This window comes from Pogona vitticeps, chromosome 7 (genome assembly GCF_051106095.1).
Source record: "Pogona vitticeps strain Pit_001003342236 chromosome 7, PviZW2.1, whole genome shotgun sequence".
Classification (NCBI taxonomy): Eukaryota; Metazoa; Chordata; class Lepidosauria; order Squamata; family Agamidae; genus Pogona; species Pogona vitticeps.
This window is the reverse complement of record NC_135789.1, coordinates 9,344,304-9,367,535: the sequence shown is the minus strand read 5'-3', so window position 1 is coordinate 9,367,535 and position 23,232 is coordinate 9,344,304. Positions and strand designations below refer to the sequence as shown.

Below are 23,232 nucleotides of genomic sequence, written 5' to 3'. Positions count from 1 at the left end.
CCCCAGGGCCGATTCACCCTCCACGGTTTGTCCGTCCATCTAGAATTACAGTGAAGCACTGCTGGATAGCTCAGTTGTTTCGATCTATCTATGCACACTTTATGGAAAACAGAACCACAGGGAAACTGATAGATTTTTATACCCACGGACTTGGTTGCTTCAAACAGGCTATTCTCTCTCTCTCTCTCTCTCTCTCTCTCTCACACACACACACACACACACACACACACACACACGAGCAGAGACACCCCCCCCCCAAGGGAAAACAGAGAACACCCACTGAGAGATCTGGTCTATGTTTAATGGTTGATCCATTATGGTGACAGCGTGGAGCAGAAATATTAGCAATTAAGAGGGGCTACTGAAATGGGCAGCTTGGACCATACTGGGGTAGGGAAGGAGAGAGGATGTGGGGGCGCACAGACATCATTACACAACGTGGTATAAAATAAACCGGAGTTGGAAAGCCTCCAAGGAGAAAATATGTATAAACATGGGGAGGTGGGCTTGGAAGGTAAGGGGCAGGATTCAGTTTAATAAATACGCAACTTTAAAACCACACAAAAATAGGTCAGCTGGCTAAATCTTTCGCCGGGAATTCAAACTGGGAAGGGGTGGGGAAGAGAATATACAAAATTAACGAACTCCCCCCCCCCCAACAGACTTCTTATAGCTCCGTTCGCCACTGTACAGCCACCAACACCCACGGACATACTTTGGATTTAACGAGGAAGAAGTTGACCATCTTGTTAACCAGTAGGAAAGACAACCTGGGCTCTGATTTTTCCCTTGTGGGGTCGGCGGTGGGGGGTCAGGGAAATGGGAGAGGGACCCGAGTCCACGCCACGTCTTGCCAACGCATGAATGAAGCTGGTGAGTGGTGGCGGTGGGGTGGGGAGAGGGGTCCATTTGCCACCAGGGCAAAGTCAAGCGCCTGGCTGGGAAAGAGGTGGGTCACTTCCTCGGCAAGAAAGGTGCCTTCCCAAGGAGTCGGGATTTTAAAAGGGCCACTTCCTTTCCCACCCTGGCATCTGACTTCCATTTCAAACCCTCTACTGACATCACCTGTCTGGGCTGGCAGTGCCAGCTCATTTAGAAATCGTCAGCTACCCACCCTGAACTTGAAGACCCAACTTCCCTCTGCGTGTGTGTGTTACATGAACCATGTGGCTCGTTCTCCCCTTCCTCTGCTTTCTTTTCTCAAATGCCCGGCTGGCACCACAGCGAGGCTGGCTTTCCCTTCATCTCTCCCCTTTCTGCTCCTTCCTGACCCTTGTCCCTCTTGGCCGGGAGGCAGCCAAGAATGCTCTCCGCCCTCCCTCCTCAGACCAAGGTCGCCCTAATTCCTGGCCCGTCAGCCACACCGTCCCCTCCTCCTTTCCTTTCCAACATTCTTGTTCCACCTTCCTTTCCTCAGCCACAGAGATCTCCAAGTGCAGAGAGCCTTTGCAGACTTGATGGGGGGGCCATGCCATACTGGTCCTGGGGTCTTGGGACCACACCAAACTGGCCAGAAGTGAAAACTCTCTCTCTCTCTCTCTCTTCTTCCTGGTCCTCAGCTTGGTGGCTCAGCTTATGCTCCTGGAAGCGACCGGTAAGCCCTACCACGTGGCCAGATGCCCTCCTCAGAAAAACTCCACAATAGGACATCTGAAGGTTTTGTTTTGGATATTTCCCCCCCTACTCCCTGTTTTTTTTGGTTTGTTGTTGTTGTTTTGTTTTGCATACTTCAGATAGGAAAAAAGACACCCTCCCATATCTTCCTGAATTTGGCGGCCAGGTAGGTTTGCACCCACAAAACAGCTCAGTTGCAAAGGCTGAATTCGCTCCACCAGCTGATGTGTAGAGCACAGGACCCCACAGGATGGTTGCCCCCTACAACTGCCCACCTCTCTAGGTGGGGGTGAGTGGGTCAGGGGGGCGGAAGGACCTCCTCAGGCTGTGGGTGGAGCTGTGGCCTCCTTCCGAAGGCATCCTTCAATGATCTGAAGCATCCAGCCAAGAAGAAGGATGGAAGGGCAGCCAGGAAGGGAGGCGGCCAAGCGGGAACGGACCAACCTGAGCCTTGGAGAGCGTCGGTGGCCGTGCGCAACTCCCGTTCCTCACAAGCAGGGCTCCAGCGGGACATGTCCTTTGGTTTATGACTGAATCGGAGGGGAGGGCTCTGTTGTGACTCGCAACCACCGGCGGATCGAGGTCCAGCGGGGCGGACGCGGGATGCTGCGGCCGCATTCCAAAAGTGCACTCTTTGGGGAAGGACCCCCCCAACCCATCACCTCCGCCCCCAGAGGTCCTTCTCAAAGGAAGGCGAATCTACGGCGCCTCTTCAACCACAGGGCCCTGAAAAAGCCTCGGAGCCTTCCGCTTAGTGCCCGAAAGGGGAGGCCGACGCAACCTCGGCCTCTCCATGAACCCTTGCTGGATGGATGTGAGACCTTTCTCGCCTCCCCGTCGCACTGTTGACTCTCATGTCCTCCACGCACCCCGACCCCGATGTGCACGGCGGCCACAGAAACACAGACATCTGACACGCAAACACACATCTGCACGCATCGATGCACGTCCAGCCTGCCCACGTGGAAGTTCATGACCGCCAGGGTCCTCTCTGCGGGTTCTCTGCTCATGAGATGGTCCGTCTTGTGCCCTGATCCACCCTCCCTGCTGGTGGAAGAGCACCACCCCGCGAGCAGGTGAACGTCTCTGGGGCCAGTTCATTGGAAAACAGGAGGAATCCCTGACGCTAGAGGTGGCGGACCGGTGACTCGTCTTGCGTTCTTCTTGACGGCCTCATACCTCCCTGCAACAGACAGACAGACAACCAGACAAAACTGGTTACTTAACTGCAACGTTCCCCAGTTTTGTTAAGTTTCTCGGGTAGAGAGACAGACATTATAGGTAGCTTATCGGTAGAAAGGAAAATCCGTAGGGACTGATTAAGTGTGAATGTCACAGCAAGGCAGAAAGAGACATTATAGATGACCCATGATTTTTTTTTTTTTAAAAAGGAAAATCTCTAGAGGCTGACTGTGGATGTCACAATGACAGCTTCTTTCACATCCTGGAGTTTGCAGATTACCCTCTTTCGCCCAATTATGGGTCTCTAGGACATAAGCATCAGATTCCTTTAAAGTCTGGCTTCTCAAACCCGAACGTCTGCCAGAATCATGTCTCTCCAACACTAAAATGCTCTCGGCTGCTCAGGAGGCAGCATCTTTAAGGTCCATTTCTGCCTTCATTAAAAAACAAAAACACAAACAAACAAACAAACCACCAGAGACCAAAACCACCACCACCCCAGGCTACAGATGGGGAACGGGGATGGGGAACAAGATGTGGAAGGCGGTGGAAATTTCCCACAGCGGAAATGAAGGGCAGGGCCTCTTGAGCAGCTGTCACATTCATGCCGTTCACCAAAACCCGGGCAGCACCATCCCCCAGCCACTGAAGCCAATACCGAGCCCACCACACTTTCTCTCCTCTGGCACCCCACCACACCCCACCCCGACACCCACACCCTCTCTAGGCCGCAGCGCCACTCACGAGGCTGTGAGTGTGGAGTTGAGCAGTAGGGTGGTCCGGATCCGGTAGAGCTGCGCCAGCGTCAGTTTGCGGTGCTGGATCGCCTGAGGGTCCGAAAGCGTCCGTTGGGGGGTGGGCAGCTCTTCCCCTTGGTGGTGGCGCGGCTCTCCGGAGAGCCAACGGGACGGGGTCCGCAGCCCGTCTGGGTCAGCTTGCACCGAAGCTGGAGAAATACACCGCCCGGGCAAGGCCAGGTCCTCGGTCTCGGAGAGCTCCGAGCCGCTGCTGCTGCCGCTGCTGCTGTGGTCGGAGCCGCGGGGGTGCCCTGTTTTTTCGAACCCCGAGCTCTGGGGCCCGTTCGTCCGTGGGGCGCCCAGGAGGAAGGCGGCCGGGCCGAGTTCGGAGAGGCTCTGGCTCTGGCTCATGGGCTGCAGGCAAGCCGGAGCCAGCTGCAGGAGGTTGGCCTCCGACTTGGACTTCAAGACCTTGGATTTGGCTGGCAGCAGCTGGACGGGCGTTTGCCGGCGCAGCTTCGGGGAGCCTGCCCTTTGGGAAGGGGCCGCCGGGCCTTCCTCCCTGTCCTGCCCCATGCCAGCCACCACCACTGGCGCTGGCGGTGCGGGCAGCTCTCCCCGCTGCTGCTCCGCAAACTCCTGGATGGAGGTGGGCGAAAGTGTCCCGTAGGCGCTGTCAATGGAGGACGAGCGGCAGGACCCCGAGTCGGGTTTCAGCCCCGGCTCGGTGGTGCCGACAGGGAGGGCCTCGCCGCCTTCCAGGGTGGGGGTGGTTGAGGAGGCTGTGGTGCTGATGGACGCCTCGTCCGACTGCGAGGAGCCGAAGGGGCCGACCTCAAAATCGGGGGAAGGGGGCCCCTCGCTGGCGTCGACCACCACGACGGAGATGGTCTCGGTAGAGCCGTCGGAGAGGCTACAAAGGAAGGTTGGGAAAGGTTACCAAGGAAATCGGGATCCCCATTTTCCCCCTTCCCCTTCTTTCTCTCCTCCCCTCCCCTTCCTGCCCCAGACCCCAGGTTACTATAATGTGCAGAAAACACCTCTGGTGTAATTTCCCTTTGAGAAAGCTTGCAAACACAGTAAGTGCAGAGCTGTCTGTCAAGAAAGACTCAAACAACCCATTCAGTGCTTCAGACTCTTAAACACAACAGCAGTCACCCTAGTTTGGAGGAATCTGGTTTGCTCAAACCAGAAGTGCTTAAGTGATATTCCTTCAGAACCAAGCAAAGGGAGCGAAACATAAACCTTTCTGTTCTACTCTGCCTTTTGGATGATGGTTTAAGCTCTGGCCAGATGCCAGTCTGCTGTCTCTGGCAGGGGCATATGGATGCCTCCCCTGTGGAGCATCAAAGCATTTTTCACTCGTCAAGATGTTTTTCCCTGGGCAGCTGATGTTCTCAAGTAGACTGCCTCTGAAGCTGGAGGTTCCATGCCAAGTTTCCACAATGAATGCTTGCTGACAGACATCTCCTGCATAAATGACTTGCAAACTCCAATCTACATCTAGACAAGCACCGAATTCCCCCACAATCACGAGACAGAGGTCTTCTGGGGACGGGGTTCCTGTGATGCAGCAGCAGGATCACCACAGTGGAAACAAGACACTGGCCACCCCCCCACCCCCGTTGACCCCAGTGCACCCCAAGCATTTTCCCTTGGCAGCCTTTCTGATCCTTCCTTCCTTCCTTCCTTCCTTCCTTCCTTCCTTCCTTCCTTCCTTCCTTCCTTCCTTCCTTCCTTCCTTCCTTCCTTCCTTCCTTCCTTCCTTCCTTCCTTCCTTCCTTCCTTCCTTCCTTCCTTCCTCCCTCCCTCCCATCCATCATCAGCTCCTTGCTTCCTTCCTTCCTTACCACTGCTGAGAGTCCAAGCTGTTGGTGCTCTTGCGGAGAATCGTGGGGGAACTGCCTCCAGAGGTCCCGCTCTCGCCCTCCTCTTCCTCCTCCTCCTCCTCCTCCTCTTCTTCAACCTCCTCCTCTTCCTCCTCTTCTTCTTCCTCCTCCAGGCTGTGTAGCTGCTGCTGAGCACGCTGGAGTTCTTGAAGGCGCAGGTGCTGTAGCTTGTTCTGCAGGGCCCAGAGACGAGAGGAAGGGGTGTGTGTGAGAAAGCCAGTGGTGTGAGCAAGAGCAGATTTATTCCAGCCAAGAGGTAACCAAGACTCAAGAGAGACCACGAAGCAACAGACCAGGGGTGCGTGGGGGGGGGAGGACAGGGACGCACAAACCTGCAAGCCAGACCCCCCCCCCGAGGCCACGGGAGGGAGAGGGGCCCTTCCCCAGATGTGCCAAGGGAGCAAGGAAGGTAGGATCAGTGAGAGGTAAGCTTCTAAACCATTTTGGGGGCTGCAAGCCGAAGAACCCCTCTGCCCAAGAGAGACGGTGGGGATTCTGGGGGTTGTAGTCTTTAAGGAAAGAACTTTCCTACCCCCTGCAAAAGGGAGAAGACCTTTGGGGTCAAAGCAGGATTGTAGCGAGGCAAGGTGGCGAGCCAGCCAGAGGCTGGCTGAGAACAGGAGGGGAGTGATACTCATGGCCTGTACGCCCCCTCTAATGTCCCTCTCCTGGTGGACCCTGGGGCTTCACCCACCTGGGCGTTGCAGAGGGCATCGATCCAGCTCCGGCACAGAGACTGCCCGCTGGTCTGGAACGTGTAGGCACAAACGGCACTCCGGAACTCGTTGAGATAGATCAGCAAGAAGGAACCTGGGGAAAGGGAGGGGCAGGAAACCAAGCATCAGCCCTGAGAATTCAGCTCCCTGAACCTCCACTTTCATTACAAAAACAAACCAACAAACCAAGCATGTTGCTAGTCCTCATGATCCAAAGACATGGATGGAATTCTAGCAGATGAAAATCTTACAACCACGTTATGGGGGATGAGGAGCACACCGTCTCTGTAGGGAGCCACGTACAAGGACTTCCTGTCCAGAATAGCATTTGGCAGAGGGGAAGCTCTCTGACAGAAGGTAGACTGGCCCAGCCACTAGGCAGAGCAAGGCAGTTATCTGCAGGTGCTGGATGTCAAAAAATGGGCAGCAAATTCCTACGCTGGCCATTGAGACTGATTACATTTTGCTGCCATGAAAAAGGGGCAGTCGCAGGATTCTGCTGCCTTTGCACCCAAGGGCATAAAATCTTGGGGCTGCCACAGCAAAAAAATAATTCACAAGATGCTGTTTTGCAAAAATGGATGGGAAACTGGCACAAGGGGGGTGGAGTTTTAGTTAACCAGCAGTTCTCACACAGACAGACAGACGGACGGACGGACGGACGGACAGATGGACAGATACACACAAACACAGGTACAGGAGCCTCACCGGGATCCTTCAGAGCGCGGCACACCACCTTGTCAACCAGGAGAGGCTGCCGGATAACCTTGGTACGTTCAGCCTTCTTCACGGGCTTGGTGATAAGGAAGAGATCGGTGAAGAGGAAGCAGTAAACGTCCATCTAGGGAAGGCAAAGTGTATTATTGTCATCATCGCTGCTGTTAATATGGTTTATCACATTTATATCCCACAGTTCTGCTGCCTGGTAGCCTTTGAGGCGACTTGCCATCATCCAACGTAGAAAGAGTAAAAAAAGAAATTCAAGCACAGAAGCATTGAAATCAAACACAAACCAACCAGACTGGGCTGACAGGAATGATTAAACTCAATAAATCTACAATCAAAAATCATTTCAGGAAGTTGAAGGCTACCCCAAACACTGCTGTTTAAAAAGACACGGCACCTTTGCTAAAAAGCAGAGGGAGTGGAAACCTATTCAGAATTCTGTGCAAAAAATTAACCCCCTGGTTGCAAATGGTTTAGTATCATGGAGGTAAAGTCATGCATCGATCCATCGATCTGTCGATCCATCCATCGATTCATCCATCTATCCATCCATCCATCTCTCTCCATCCATCCCTCCATTTTCCATTTCATTTCTACACCACCCCATTTGTGCACAGCACTATTTTGGGTGGTGTACAGTATAAACATCTGACAGGACAAAGCAAAAGAGATAAAAATAAAACCATCATAGGCGTCGCATAGACAGGACATAGATATTAAATTAAAAGTCTTGGTGCCTCTCAGGATTTATGCCCCGAGATATAAATCTCAGCTTGCAGTCCTTCTGATGTAAGAAATTCTCATCTCCCGCTCTCAATATGCCCACCTCCCTCAACCATTCCCAACAAAGCTTGGTTTCCAGACCTTTCCCCACCCTGGCCACCCTCCTTGGGACACCTTGTTAGGTCCTCAATATTCTCCTCAAAACAGTGGTGCCCAGAACTGGACACAACATTCCCGGGGAGCAGAGCAGAGGGGAATCATCCGGCGGTCGCTCTCTGCTGATGCAGCTGTATATCGTACAGTATTTCCTTGTTTTTTACTGTTGCACTATTACCATCCAGGGCAGGAGAGGACTGTGCTGAAAAATAATTCCGCCCCCTCTCTGACAGGAGATAAGCATCGGACGCAGCCCCCAGGCTCCATGGCTCACCTTGCTGTCCTTCCCTTCTTTCATTTTCAGGCTCCCTTCCAGCAAAAGCTGACGAGACTCCTCTGCCGAGGCTCCCCGGATAGGAGCTGTCAAGTCCAGGTGCAGAAACTCCTTCAGGATCTGGGGAGGAGGGTTCAGAACCGAAAGGTTCAGGATCCACAGGGAACCATCCCCCCTTCCAAAGCCTCCTGATACTGAGATCCTGTTCCTCCCAATGGTCAACTAGATGCCCCTGGGAATCCCATAAATGGAGAGGAATACATGCAAGCCCACTCCCCTCTTCTCCATCCATGTTTTCCGCCTCCTGCTGCAGGAAGAGTTACAGAACAATCCTGATTTGTAAGCACTGAGGGCCTTCAACACCCACGACTGTATCTAATCTCCTTTTAAAGCCATCTGAGGGGAGAGTCACAGTGACATCTTGTGGCAGGGAGTTCCATGGTTTAATGAGAGGGACCTGGGTGAAGAATTCTGCTGGCTTTCTACCTACTCTGAATCTCTTCCTCTTCAGTTTTCTTGGGTGGCCCCAAAGGGGTCTAAATATTTTGAAAAAGGGAGGGAGGGGGAAAAAAGTCTCCTGGGTCTCTTTTGGAATCAGGGATAATTTTTACACACATCTTTCTTGGTTCCCCTTATTTGCTCCGCTCCACTAAATAATCCCAAATGATGCAGGCTAACCTCTCTCCCTTGGGGAGTCTCTCCAGGCTGGTGGGTTACCCTTTCATGGCAAATTTTCTAGACCCGTAAGAGCCTTTTTTTTAAAAGGCAGGGACCAAATGCAAGAGGTTCTGATTCAAGCCTGAATTCCCTGGTTAAATTGCACAGAGGTTTCCAGGCTAAAAGACTGTTGGTTTCCCATCCTTGCTGAGTTCGTTCAGGACAGGGATCTAGAGAAAGTCTCCTGTTTTGGATCATCTTTTGAGTCTTCTCAGGCTCAGATGCCTCATCAGGATGTTCCTTCCGCACCAGTGTGATTTCTTGGCTTCCTCTAAAATTCTCCCGCTTCACCCTCCTTCCCCCCCCCATCTGTGTAACCTTTTGCTGCTTTACACAGGAATTGCAATAATTCTGTTCAAACTGGGCTTTCTTCCAGAGGAAGGGGGGAAAAATGAGCATGAACAGCAATCTGAGGTTTTTCTCAGAAATAATTTAAAAAAAAAACATCTTGCCACTAGGGCGAAAGAGGCGTGTTAACCCTTTCCCTCCCTCACCTTGTCAACTTCGTCCGTGCTGCCTTCCACCACCTCGTAGGCATCGATGCGGCTGACGATGGAGGCCAGGCGCTGCTGCTCCTGCCGCTGGCGCATGCGCGAGTTGACGTGGTTGATGAAGCGCTCCACGGAGTTGATCTGGAAGGAGGAGGGAGAACACATCAGAAGAAACCTGGAGGGTTCCCCCATGGAAGGTCTAGCTGGACATGTCTAAATTAAAGTCCCTTCCGCCTACAATAATAATAATAATAATAATAATAATAATAATAATAATAATAATAATAATAATAATAATAATAATAATAATAATAATAATAATAATAATAATAATAATAATAATAATAATAATAATAATGATGATGATGATGATGATGATGATGATGATGGTGGTGGTGGTGGTGGTGGTGGTGGTGGTGGTGGTGGTGAGGAGGAGGAGGAGGAGGAGAAGGAGAAGGAGAAGGAGAAGAAGAAGAAGGAGAAGAAGAAGAAGGAGAAGAAGGCAGGAAGCCAACACTTCGCCCTTGTTCTTAGTTCCTAGCAGCTGACACTCAGATAGACTTCTCCTAAAAGTGGAGGCTCCACCTGGCCAGGTAGACATTCTGAGAATTCTGAAGAAGCTGACTTTTCTCAACCTGGCCTTTCTGGAGGTGTGCACTGCTAAAAGCGAACTCCAGAGGTCCAAAGACTGCATGCGACCACCCTTGGAAACCGGCTCTTGGGATCCTACGTTCAAAAAGGCTCCCGCACCAGAAGAGCGCCAAAGTTTAAAAAAAAACCTGAAGGAGATTTGGGAAGCAAAATTGCCCACACAGTTTTCTTCTTGGACCGGCTGCATCCGTGGTGCATCTGTCAGTAGGGTCTGGACTAGCCTCCAGGTCACAGTGTTTGAGCAGCGGGGAATTTAGAAATGTGCAGATCCCCAAGCGTTCCCGACCCTCCCAAAGTGCCCCTTATCTCCGCTGCCACCCGCACCCCGCCAGAATTACCATGGCGACAATCGCCTCTCGGGTCCGGGGCTCCTCCGTCTTCTTGAGCACCGACTTCAGGAGCAGGGGGTACTTGGTGAGGCGCTGGTGGGGCTTCACTAGCATGTCGCTCAACTTCAGCCGGTTGCACTGCTTGTGCTTCTCTGCCCACTGCAACGCAGGGGAAGAGGGGAGGGTCAGCCCCCCCGCAAGACGCCCAACCGAGAAACCTGCCTGCCTGCCCGGCTCAGTCGGGGATCGCCACCCTTCAAAAACAAGGCTTCGGCAAGCAACCTGAGAGTGCCACAAAGGGCCACCTGCCCTTGAAGGCCGAGGGCGTCTCCTTGAACCAGGCGCCTTCCGGAGGGGCAAGGCTACCAGTCCCATCAAACACCCCCCCATAGCGGCTAATGATGGGAGTTGTAGTGCCCAGGTAGCAGGGTGAATACTGGACACTAGGAAAAGGACAACTTGCCACTTTCCAGATTGGACTGGGCAGTGAAAGCTATATCAGCCTTAGCCAAGCCAGCCAAGGGGTGGGGGATGATGGAAGCAGCAGTGCCCACAAGATCCAGAGGGCCACAGGAAGGCAACCCTGGTGGATCTTAACACGAGCCTGCCTGCGCCCTTCCAGGAAATGTTACTTTCTACCCGTGGGTAGAGGCAAAGCTAAAGAGAGGTATCTTGAGAATGTGGCAGATGAATTTCGGTTGCATTGTAGTTTCCTGGAAACAAAGATGTGCTTTTTCGATTTTAGGGGAATTCCCATTAGACCGCGTTGATCTGAGGAGCCTAAGTATGGAGAAGGCTGTCGCGTCTGGCTGTATTGGCCAGTGCCCGAGACCAGGCGCACTCCCCACGAACCCAGACCGAGCGCCGCAGGGTCCGTGGGGGGGGGGCAAGGAAGAGGGACTGGGGTGGGGACTGAGCCCCTACAAGGCCAGACTGGAGGTGGGGGGGGGACCCTCGGTGGAAACTCAGGCTGACGATCCATTCATTTCGCCTTTAAGGGATCACGGAAGCCCTTGCTGGATCTGTTGCTATATATTGACACCCAACACAAAATCTTTTGGGGAAATGATCCATGGGGCCGGAAGCAATGCTTTTTCACCCCCAAGCAGAAAGCCTCCCCCCATGTGCTCCCTCCATTGTCACCAACAGCAAATTGCCCTGCCTATTTTCTCTCCTCTGGGCTGAGCCCCACAATTCAGCAAAACTATGCCACACAAGTCCATTCCAGAGGGCGGGCAGGGGAGGGCGTTCTTTGAAAATGCTCAGAAACAGCCCCAGCTGAAACTCAGTTCAAGCCTGACGTGGTGCCTTAATGCTGAGTCTGTCCTTTTATTCATGTGTGTGTGTTGGAAGGAAGAGATCCTTGCCAGGAAAGGGCCTCAGCAAGAGGCCACAGGGAAGGGGGGGGGCAACCATATCATCACCCCAACGCTCCCCTCCCCTCCCCATCCCTGCCATGCCGCCTCGGTGGAAACCATCAGCCCTTTTTCACCACTGTTCTAAACCACACTGCGGGTTCCCCACTCTTTCCTGCTGTGCCTCTCCCCCCCCCCCAGGGCTACGTCTGGGACTGAGATACAAGCCACGCGCTCCCCCGGGGCCGTCCTTACCGTGACGTAGACGCGAAAGAGTTCGTTGTCACGAAGCAGATTGCGCATGTATTCCATGCACCCTTCCTCTTCCATGCAGTAGCGGATGTAAGGCTTGAAGTGGGAGCCAAACTAGAAGAGAAAGGGATAGGACTCAGAAGGGGGTCGGCGGAAGGGAAGAGGTCGGGAAGGGAGCCCACTGGCCTTTGAACCCGATTGACCAAGAAGGGTGGCAGCTGGGTCTCCGGGCCAAGGGGCCGGCTCACCCGAGGAGCAAAGGGCGAACGGGTTCTCTGCTGCTCTTTAGCGCCCCCACTGCCAGTGGCCAGAAAGGGTATTGCAGCTATGTGCTCTGAAAAAGTGACTGCTTCTAAGGGACCTATGAGGTCCTATCCAGTTGCCTGCAGGGACCTGGATTCTCAGGGTGAAAGCCAGGCCGTCCCATCACCTGACACCCCTGTACTACTCCTCGCTGCTTCTCAGCTTGCAGCCCTGGCACCCAGCTGCCTTCCTGCATTTGCCCCGCTTGCCTGCATGGTGCTGACCCATTATGCCCCTTAATGTACCAAAACAGAACGCTGCCCTCAGAGAAAGGAAACAAAGCGTAGGAAAAAGGCAGTGGTGGCCCCCGGCGGTAAGGTATTCCTGCCTGCCTCCTCCCGACCGGCATAATGCGCACGTATGTATATTTCTGGGTACACCATTACCCGTTTTTGCCCCTGTGCCAACCACTAAGGCTGCCAGCTGTCACTGAGAAAAGGCATTCCTCTTTTCCAGATCACGGGAACACTCCTTTGGTTCGGACTACAGCTCCCAGAATCCATGGCAGCTGGGGATTCTGGGTATTGTAGTCCAAAACAGTGTGTGTGTGTGTGTGAGAGAGAGAGTGAAAGACAGATGCACATCTAGTTCTGTTCCACCAGCTCTGCTCCATCCTAAATCAAGCCACCGCCAGCCTGACATCTCCATGACCGGGAAGGGGTTTCTGGCTATTTGGGGAGACCAAAGAGGACACCCGCCCAGGCCGGCTATTTCTCCATGTGTCCCGCCGCCCCTGGCCGCAACAGCCCCACACACACACACATACACACCGACTTGAAGCCCTTGGAGAAGTCGGTGGGGTCCAGCAAGGCCCGGCTCGCCCTGGCTTTGTTCAGGATGGGGAGCATGACGCTCTGCCAGAGCGCCCGGTGCAGCTGGATGATTTCCTGGATGTTGCTGAAGAGGCGGTCGGCTTCCACCTGCGAGGAAAAGCAAAAACTAAGTGGCCGCTCCGCCCAAAGCGGTTCGCAGCTACTTTCAAAAGTGATTTTTTTTTTAATCGCTGCTGGTATAAATTTAAAGGTTCCTGCTCTAAGAAGGTTAGCATCCCATAAAGAGGCATCAAGCTGACAGTGGGGTGGGCAGAAATCAGACCCAGGGATTAAAGGGTGGTTAAGTCCCTGAATTTAAAAATAGCTAAGCTGATGAGGGTTTTGCAGAAAAGGAAGGAAGGAACACACACAGCCTGGAGTCCAACTTTCTTCCTGCTTTCTCGTTATTAATTATTATTATTATTATTATTATTTTAGAAAACTAGGCTGGTCCCTACTCTGTGGTTTTCTTCCAGGCAGTAACAGTATTTTCATCTGGGAAACGAAGGAACGCTGGCCCATGACTACCATATCTCTACCTCCTGGGGCAGGGAGTTCCGCTGGTTAATCAGGAATGGTGCAAAGGTGCACTTTCAATTATCTGCCTCTTCTCTCATTTCCTCTTTTGCTTTCACTGGGTGTTTCTCAGCTCTGATTTTTTTCACAATAGATTCCCCCCCCCCAATGGGGCGAGTGGTTTGAGTTGTTTCAGAAAACAGATTTGAGACCTTGAATATCTGGAGGAACAGAAGTTTCTAATTTCACAACTCTGTGTGTGTGAGTGTGTGTTTCTTTATAGACATAAGCACCGCTTATTAGCTGGAGGCAGGCAAGGTCTTTTCATGGACCAGACGGCAACTCCAAAATATGTGCTCTATTTGGGATGTGAACCTTTAACGTGCTTGCATTGGTGGTGAAACAGGGTGGCCAGGTTTTATAAAAAACCTGTTCAACCTGCTTGACCCATATGCACCAGAGAGTTAAAAAAAAGTGTTTGCATGCAGTGGGAAATCTATGAGCCCTCATGTCTCTTAAAAGCTGTTAACCACCACTCTCCCAGCGCTTTCCCCCTTAAAATCACCCCTCCTTGAGGTGCGGTTAAAACATTTCTGTTTCTTCAAACAGTGAAATGGCTCAGCTCTGCTTCCCGTCAGAAAACTGAGAAAATGAAACGGGGGTCATTTCCTCCTCGGAGTCAGTAAGGGAAAGCAGCTTGCGCAGATGACATAATGCCGCCGCGAGGAAAAGGCCACGACAGAGCCGTGGGCGCAAAGGACACAGCGCTTGACCCTGGCAAAGCGACGGCGGTCGCTCGACACTCCCCCCTTCCCACCTGCGGGGCGGATTGCCGGGAACGGAAACCGTTGGGGGCCTCCTTACCTCGCACAAGAGCCCCGAGTCTTGTAGGTTTAAGAGGCAACACAGGAAGAGCTGAGAAGATAAACAAAGAGGTCATGGCTGTGCCGGGTTCAGGTTCAGCCAAGCAAAGGGGAAAGCCCCCCCCCCCGCCAGGAAGTGGTGTGTGGGTATGCGCTCCGTTTTCCCACTGGGTTCCGGAAAAGAGGGACAAAATGACGTTTTTTCGGACTGTCATCCCCATTGGCCATATTCAGCCTAGCTCACGGTGAAGGACAATGGGCACCGGAGTCTACCAACTTCAGTTAGAACTAAACCCTACCTATATCCTCTTGGTCTTACACAGCCGTCCTCACTGAAGATGCGGAGCTGATGGTGACCCACAGCTATGATCTGGCGTTGCTTCAGGAAGGAGAGAGGGGACCCCGGGCACACGGGGAGCTCAGAATCAGGCCCCCTCCTTCCATTTAGCCCCGCACGGTTGATTCTGGATGTCAGGACTCTCCCTCCAAAGACTCAAGCCAGGGTTTTTTTCCCAAGGATTCTCTGGCAAATCTCAAACTACTCAGCGCCTGCCCCCCTCAATCTTGCTTAGCTTCCCAAACGAGACAAGAAGGCGCAGGATTACCGGTCCCAGCATCCCACCGCTCTGTGAGACATGCTGAAGTGTGACGTGCGGGTCTCGCACCATTAACCATCCCAGGATAATTTAGGAAAGCTTGCGGGGGGGGCTGGCGATTCTCCGAGGCAAGGGGGGGCAATACTTACGTCGGTGATGACTTTCAGCTTCTTGATGTAGGAAGCCTCCGTGTGCAACAGCTCCCAGATGGCTTCCTGCTGGTGGCACTGGCGGCGCGTCAGAGCCTGGAGGGTGTGGGCGGAGTGGGGAACAGAGTTGGGAATAACAGTTGGGGGGGGGGAAGCCGTAAGTCTTCTCCCACTTCAGCTCCCTCCCCTTCCTGCCTCTTTGAGGATTCAAAACATAGCAGGCACTGTGCTCGCCTTTGGGTCACAGACCCTCAGTTGGGTTGCTCTTTTTTTTTTTTTAGCCTGACAAAGAGATCTGTCGCTCTCCAAAGCTTGCACAGTTAGGCCATCAATCAATCAATCAATCAATGAAACATGGCAAAAAAATCTAAGGTTTCTATTGTGACCCAGAGTAGCTTCTTGCTGCTCTGGGAACGAGGGGAACCAAAATGCATTCTGGAGGCATCTTTGATCTGGGTTAAATTCCCAAGAAGTGGCATATGTGAAGAGCGAAACTCAGGCTCAGAGCTGGCCCTCGTCGCAGCAGGCTAGATCGCCCAGTGGTTCAGGGCTCCGGCTGCAGTGCCAGAGGTCGGTTGGGGATTCGATTCCCCCCACTGGGCCTCCCTGACAGGGGCTGGACTGGAGGATCCCACGGGGGTCCCCCTTCCTGCTCTGCCATACTCAGGTGATGCCGACATAGGGCCAGGGACCCTGCCTATTCCAGGTGTATCACCTCGCTGCCCTCCACGATCTCCTGCCAGCTCTCCTCCAGGCACAGGCTGGCGTCGTCCTCCTCTTCCTCCTCCCAGGAATCCTGGTCGAAGCGCAGCGGCTGCGGGAACCTGGGCAGGCCAAAGAGGGCGTAGGTGTACAGCTTGCTTTCCAGCTGCTCCGTCTTGTCCATCTCCTGGAAGAGCAAGAGATAGAGGGGCTGAGAAAAGAACCCCGGGAGATGCTGCCCTGTGTACAGCCGCCCTGTGCCGCTGATCCCAAGGAGCTGGCATTCAGGGGTAGACTGCCTCTGGATTTGGAGGTTCTCCCGAACCCTGGGAAGCGTTCGCTTCGTGCTCTTTCCAAGCCGCCTCTGCGATGCTCGTGGGCACCAACCCCTCATGGGGTGGCAGATCTGCTGAATCCCCACACAAACACACACACACACGGTGCCCCACAGGGCTGACCCAAGACATTTCGCTGCCTGAGGCCCAAAGGAAGATGGTCCCCGCCTCCATTCTGCCTACAGAAGGAGGGAAGGGGATCAACCACACTCCCTGAAACCCCGGCCTGGAGAAACGTGAGTAGCCAAAGACCTGGAAGGACTGCTGATTTTCCTTGCAAATGTTAAGAATAATTCTGCCCCCGTTGGACTGTCCCAAGGTCTATTTAGGTTCCTGAGAGATGAATCAAGAGGAGAACATTTTCCTCGTCCCCAGAAAACGGCACATCGCATCGAAGACAGACTTTGGACCGAGAAGGCTTTATGACCCTTCCTGCCCTGTTCAGCTCCACCTGCTGTCAACAAAGCCTTTATAAAAGTAATTGAATTATTGGAGAGAGATATAAATATCCATCTGAGGGGATCTGAGTGGAAGGAGCGCAGGACTGGTCAGAGGGGAGAGGAGGGGAGGGGACCGACCTACCCGCAGGCAGGGAGTGGCGCTGCTGCTGGAGCCGAAGAAGCCACTGAATCGACTGGCCGCCCGGTTCTTCCAGGTGTCGGTCCCATTGCTGGACCAGGAGGGGTTGAGCGGCTGCTGGGAGGGGTCCTGGTTGGGGATGTTGGCGTCCCCCAGAAACTCATTCATGTTCTTCCTCTGCCGCCCAGGCGCCTGGAAGGGGAGAGAGAGAGAGAGAAGAGGAATAGAGGAGGGGGTCCCACAAAACAAGCCATGGATTCTGTGTGTGTGTGTGTGTGTTATTCCCCCCCCGCTCCTTGCAAGATCAACAGCGTGACCCCCCCCCGGTACCTTAAGGAGGAAAGAGAGCGGCAAAACAGCACAGAAGAACATGGTGTGCAGCTTCCAGCACACAGACCAACGGCGGTGGCAGCTCCCTAGCCGGGCAGAGGAGCCCAAATCTTCAAGCCGCTTGGCTAATCCTATTGCTATTCTAAGCCTGCTTGGAGGCTGAGGCTGGCCACGGCTCCCCCCCCCCCCCCCGCCAGCTCCTGGTGGCACGTGGAGCTTCTTCCCAGCTTGATATGTTTACTTGTGAACTGCGGAGCATCTCCCGCTGTCAAGGATCTGTGTTATTTGCTCCTCTGAGCATTTACCAGAGAGAGGCCCAGTCCGGGGGGGGGGGTATCATGGATGGAACGCGCCTTGGGGGGCACAATTAGGGCTCCCGGCGGGTCCACCCGCACCCCCTCCAAATCTTTTAGCACTTGCCTCGATCTGGTTTCCCTTCTGGCTTGCCCTACCATCATCCTCACATTTTGAAACAAGTGCACTCAGTCATATAAGAAAGAGTTGTGGGCTTGCAATCTTCTCGAAATACGGAAGAACGTGGTGGATCGCCAACAATTTCTCTGTGATAATAAAAAAGCCTCTTGCTTTGGTCTCCCCTCCCTTTTGTTTGTTTTTTTGCATTTTCACGGAACAGCCAACTCAAAACCAACCCTTCTGGTCGCCAGCCGCAGATTTGTCGGCTGTCCCTCAAATCCGCCTACCCCCCTTGCCTACAGACAGGGAGAGGTTTCCATCCCTTGTAGGTTTCTGCAGATGACAAGCCCTGGAAAATCGCATTCCTGTCCCCTGGACAGGTTGGTTGGAGGATTCTGGGACCTGTAGTCCAGAAAGTTATTATTAAGCTCTGATCCCTAGGATGTGCCACCTCCTTCTGCCGCACCGGGAATAAAGCTTTACAGAGGAGGAGAGTCTTTCCAGGGAGTGCCAAGAAGGAAGGAGCAAAGGAGAGGGAGGGGGAAAAAATCCTAAAGGTTTTCCTTCTCTTGCTCAATGTGAAATCGACAGAATTACAGAGGTGGGTGCCCTATTTTGCACAACCAAGGAAATGGAAAGGAGAACAGGGGAAAGTAAAAACAAGTTGCAGATGGAGACCTTATTTCTGTGAATATCTGGAGGGCAATCAGCCCCCCCCAAAAAAGCAGCCCCCCAGGATGAAGGCTGTGTCCTGTACTGCACCAATGAATCAGTTCCACCTCTGTGTTTTGGGGAGGGAATTAGAATTCAATGCAGAAGGTCTCTCTTGAACAGAGGTTTTCGCCAAACGACGGTTCCATGGTAGAGCCGGGGACGAAGAACTCGGGAGGAAGACGCCGCGGGATGGGTGAGATGCCTCGGCGAGTATACGGTGGTGGCTAGGGCACCACAGCAAGTCAGCAAAGACACAGCCTCAGTATTTGAGACGGTGGAGTCACGGAATGGAAATATGGACTCCGAAGGGTGCCTGAGGGGTCATCTAGTCCAACCCCTGGCATCCCAGTCAGACGGACAGCCAAGCTCTCTCTGAAAACCGCCAACCACTGAGATGCTACTTAGCTCATGGTAAGATCCTTTCACACCGAGATAGATTAAACCCAAAGGCATATGGATATTTGCCTCCAAGCTTACGGGGCCCATCTAAACACTCCCTTAAGGGACGGAGCCTGGCGCCCCACTGGCTGGGAAAAATACAGGACGTGAAGCCACCGCCTGGAAGAAATCAGATGGCGAAGCCAGGGCTGATGTCTCTGCCACAGAGGCACCCTTTTGGTGCTGTTCCCGGAGAAATCGGAGCAGGAAGGGAGTAGCCTCACCATCGGTAAAAGCATCCCAGGAAGGAGGCCAAGGAAGAAAAGCGCACGGGCCTGGCTCCTTTGCAAGGAAAGCAGTGCGGCTTTGGCAAAACACACACAAACACACAAGCATGCCACACAAGGGTTTTGTTTGTTTGTTTCTTTGTTTGTTTGTTTTTTGGCCACCTGGAGGAGGACCTGGCCTCTGCCTCCATCATAAGCCACCTCCCTGCTTCCAAGAGGGCTCCGGGAAAACTCTGCCAGCGGGGCTGGGAAGATCCTCACTGCAGAAGGACACCCGCCTGCCCCCCGACTCTTGACAGAGCATTTAAAAGGAAATTAAATCAAGCTTTGGAAAGGTTTCCCCGTCTGACCGTCTGAAGGTAAAGCAGGCAGGCAATTCGATTCCGAAGCAGACACAACCCGCAAGACCCCCAGAAAGGTGCCCTGGATGGGCCAAAGACCCACAGCAGGACTCCTGAACCGACCCCAAGGGGACCCAGCGAGTCTCGAGGTGAAGACGCACCTGAAGATGCCAGCAGACCCTCTTTGAGCCCACGGAAAGCCAGGAATGAAGACGGAAGGCGGAGGGGAAGGGCTGCCGGCCTGACTCCAAGAGCGCAAGGCAGCTGGAGTGAGGCCTTAGGATCCCAGCCCTCCAGCTGCAGGAGAAGCGCCCGGCCAATGCAGCTGCAGCTTGGCAAGGGTTTACTCTGAAGAGTCAGAAGGAACAGACCATCCCCTTGCACTCCCCAGCTCATACTTGAATAGGGGGTTGGAGAGGAGGGGTCTCTCCCCCCCAATGCTTGCCCTACTCCTGGACCCACAGAACAGCTGAGACCAGTGTCCAGACCCTTAGGATTCCCTCCTGGCCTGGGTGACAGGCTGGCTGCCCTTTAGGGGCACCCGATGACAGCCACACAATGGGCCTCGGGACTCAGGAGGCCAGCTGCCGCCCGTCCTTTCCCCGCTCATTGTTCAGCCGACGGGGTGGGGTGGGACAGCCCTTGTGGGGCAGAAGGGGGGCTGCCATCCATCCATCCATCCGTCCTCCCTCACCCCAACCCCCTCACCCAGGCCAGCGTGAAGCGGTCCTTGTGGCTCCTTGAGACCAAGATCTGAATTCACGGAGGCACGGAGCCGGCTGGGAGCAGGAGGATGGGACTTGCAATTCAGTAGCACCGGTGAGCCCCAGTGGAGGATGGATCGCCCAGTCCCCTTTTGCTCTGCTTCAGCTTTCATTTCAAAATAATGCAGACAAACTGGCACAAGCCCTTGCACTCCCATTTACGAAGGAAAATGTGGGTTTGCCAAGTTCTCATCAGAAAGGAGCAAGACAAAATTGGGTTTAAATTGCTCCCTGGTGCTTGGGGAAAAGAGGACAGCCGTTGGCAATCCGATGAGCCTCCTGGTCGAGCCACGGCCAGCGGCAGAGGCAGGCAGAAGCTCTTGCACGGACCAGCTCTGTTGTCTTTCTCCACCAACGGCTCCTGCAACTGGGAAGTTTACAAGCCCCCAGGGGAACCACGGGGAAAGCTGATCGGGCCGGCACAACATTTAGTTGTGCCGGCCCGATCTAAAACTTCCGTTGGTAGGACAGAGGGGCAAAACTGGTCAGGTTCACTCCCCTCCCTTGGTTTGGATTTTCAAAAAATAAATAAACTTTTTTTTGTCAAAAACATAAAGAAATGACCGAGTTTGGGTAAATTCTCCCCCCCCCCCAAAAAAAGAACAAAAATCAAATTCAGCGATGCCATGACAGGAAAATGGCAGTCTTTAATTATAATATAATCATAAGCTTCATACTGCAGACCTGGAAGGAACCATCTGGATCCTTGAACTGAGCCTTTGTCAAGGAAGCCCAGTGGGAAATCGAACTCCCAATCACTCACTGCCTAACCCTTCAGCTATCCAGCAGTTAGCTGTGTTTGCCTGTTGTGGCAAAGACCAATAAAGAGTCTCATGTTCATGAGCAGCATCTTGTAAAGTGGGAGTCTTATGGTAAATAAAATCTCTTTGTTTTTGGGAAGGAAGGAAGGAAGGAAGGAAGGAAGGAAGGAAGGAAGGAAGGAAGGAAGGAAGGAAGGAAGGAAGGAAGGAAGGAAGGAAGGAAGGAAGGAAGGAAGGAAGGAAGGAAGGAAGGATAGGCTGCAGGATTGCGAACAAGGAGAGCTGCAGAATATTCATTTTGGGGGCATCACTTTGGAACCGCTGGGCGAATAATAAAGAGACGTTGAGGAGGATACCGCAAAGAGTCCTGGAGGTGGACAAACACAAAACACAGCCACCCAAAGGGAAATAAAATACAGATTTTTGTAGGAAGTCTTGACCTCTCGCCATCATCTGCACCCCAATTTTATGCTTTAAAAATCAGTGTTTCTCCTCCCTTCCAGTTCCCCTGCATTGCTTCAGGATCATCGGCGTCGGTGTCATCCCTTTCGGTGCCCAGTTAAAACCAACTCACCGCCTGTCCCAGGCTCTGACTTTCCTGCACGGAGTGGTCTCCAAGCTGAAGATTTTGGCCGGCTGATTTGCCCTGTGGACTCATCCAGTGAGATCGCTGAGGACTAGATCCCTTTATCTCCTCGGGACGTGGACCTGACTCTTCGGGGCCCCCACGATCGGTCAAGTGCGAACTGTACAACTGGATCCTGGAAGCAACCAGTCCTGGGGCGATGGGTGGCTGCTGGGCTCCATGAGGTGGCTCCGCAGGGCGACGGCAGACATGGATGGGATGGGGGACCGGAGAGGCCTCCTCACCACGGGGGACCCACCAGGTTTTGTACATGGAGCGAAACATGACCGTGCCACTCAGCCGTAGTGCCTTCACCACAATGAACGACGCCGTCCCCTCACTACGTGGGGCTGACGGCCGAAATGGACGAGAGGCAGCCGGCGGATTTGCAAAGAGGAGGTGACGGGCTGCGACGGCCGGAAAGTGCCATTCTTTAGAGGTGCGGCGTTTGCAACCTCAACACACCATCATGGCCTGCTTTTTCCTCCTGGATGGACGGCCGGATGCTTGGCCAAGCCGCAACAGGCGCGAGAGGTCAAATCACACATCCTTTGCTGCTGAAATCAGCTTCGCTTCTAACGGCAAAGCTCGTCGTGGGGGCGCTTTCGGCCCAGGCATTTGAGCGAGAGGGCCGCGAGGGAGCACAAGGAGATGTTTCTCCCAGACGTCCTTCCACGGGTTGCTGGGATGAAATTCTTGCAGCTCCAAAGCCACCGAGCAGAGGATCGGAAGACAGAGAGAGAGAAAGGGCTACCGACGGAAAAGGAAGGAAAACACCAGAAAGGATCCCTGGGAAAAAAAACACAAACCTGCCAGGAAGCGAGCAGTCATTGGCAGAAAACAGATGCTGCCTCCCTTACTGGGCTGTCTCCAGGGCAGGGTGGGTGGATCTGGGTTCGACTCTCACCTTTGATCCCTGCTGGCACAGAGGCTGGCACAGACACACTTCCTGCTTTGCCAGCAAAACGGGCAGCGGTGGCCACTTCCAGGGATAACCCGCAGGGGAACCAAGACCTTCAGAAAGCTGCCCTGCGGAAGACGGAGCCGGTTTGCTTCCTGTGGCTCCAGAAGGCAGGACGTGGACCCACGGAAGCAGCGAGGAAGGACTTTATAGCTGCTTGGCAATGGAAAGGGAGGCGTTACGCTCTCTTACGTCAGAGGTTTTTCAGGAGCGGCTGGATGGAGACCTTCCGCAGTTGCTTTCGCCGTGGATTGCTTGCTTGGGCAGAGGGTTGGACTAGATGAGCCCTGGGGATCCCTCCCAACTCTAGGATTCTTGGGCTCTTAAGAGATCCGAGAAGGATCCAGGAGATCCCAGAGCTGCCCAGCCAGAAATTGGAATGCAGAGACAGAAAGCAGTTGCCTGGAGATCTACAAACTTTTGCAGACCTCTGTCCCTGCCACACACACACATACACACACCACCACCACAACCCCCCCCCCCCCCGAGTCACCACTTTGATCATGGGCTCAGCCGGGAGGGGGCTGAAGGAAATGGGATCCAACGAGGGTCCAAGAGGCAGCCTTTTCATCCAGGCGAACGCTGGGCTTGGTCTAAGAACCTTCCCGTTCCTGCCAAAGAGCACAGTGCCAGGGGGGCACCGCATAGGTGGGCAAGGGGGCTTTGGGGGACAACAAAGCCCAGAATGCAGGCAGATGCTGGGCATTGTAGTCCATAAAGGAACATTCTCGGGCTCTGGGAAACGGGTCACTGAAGAGCTGAGGATCCGGGGGGGCGGGAAGGGAAAATGGAGAGAAAGTCAAGTCAAAAGCCTGGCCTGAGCCTCCAACCAGCAGCTCCCAGTAAGCTGAGCTGGCTGGCTGGCTGGCCGGCTGCCCCTCTGAATGCAGGTCTCTGGCCCTACGGAATGATCCGTGTGTGTTTTTCAGCCACCAAGGGGAGGCAGACGGGAGATTCTTCTTTTATGTCTTCCCCTTCAAAATGTACAAA

The 23,232-nt window shown here is 53.7% G+C and overlaps 1 protein-coding gene across 6 annotated transcripts in view; it reads right to left on the bottom strand.

The window, feature by feature from the left end:
- Positions 1–280: 280 nt before the first annotated feature.
- PLEKHG5 (pleckstrin homology and RhoGEF domain containing G5) overlaps positions 281–23,232 on the bottom strand; it is an 82,757-nt gene continuing 59,805 nt past the window's right edge. For all 6 annotated transcript variants that reach the window (XM_020799982.3, XM_072977730.2, XM_020799983.3 and 3 more), the window contains 14 exons: positions 16,671–16,859; positions 15,767–15,940; positions 15,052–15,147; positions 14,308–14,358; positions 12,886–13,035; positions 11,816–11,926; positions 10,215–10,364; positions 9,229–9,366; positions 8,018–8,137; positions 6,847–6,979; positions 6,117–6,232; positions 5,384–5,595; positions 3,541–4,446; positions 281–2,797 (listed from right to left, as the gene is read on the bottom strand). In XM_020799982.3, coding sequence (XP_020655641.3) covers positions 2,788–2,797; positions 3,541–4,446; positions 5,384–5,595; positions 6,117–6,232; positions 6,847–6,979; positions 8,018–8,137; positions 9,229–9,366; positions 10,215–10,364; positions 11,816–11,926; positions 12,886–13,035; positions 14,308–14,358; positions 15,052–15,147; positions 15,767–15,940; positions 16,671–16,859 — 2,556 coding nt within the window. In that variant the 3' untranslated portion in view covers positions 281–2,787. The remainder of the gene's footprint in view (positions 2,798–3,540; positions 4,447–5,383; positions 5,596–6,116; positions 6,233–6,846; positions 6,980–8,017; positions 8,138–9,228; positions 9,367–10,214; positions 10,365–11,815; positions 11,927–12,885; positions 13,036–14,307; positions 14,359–15,051; positions 15,148–15,766; positions 15,941–16,670; positions 16,860–23,232) is intronic.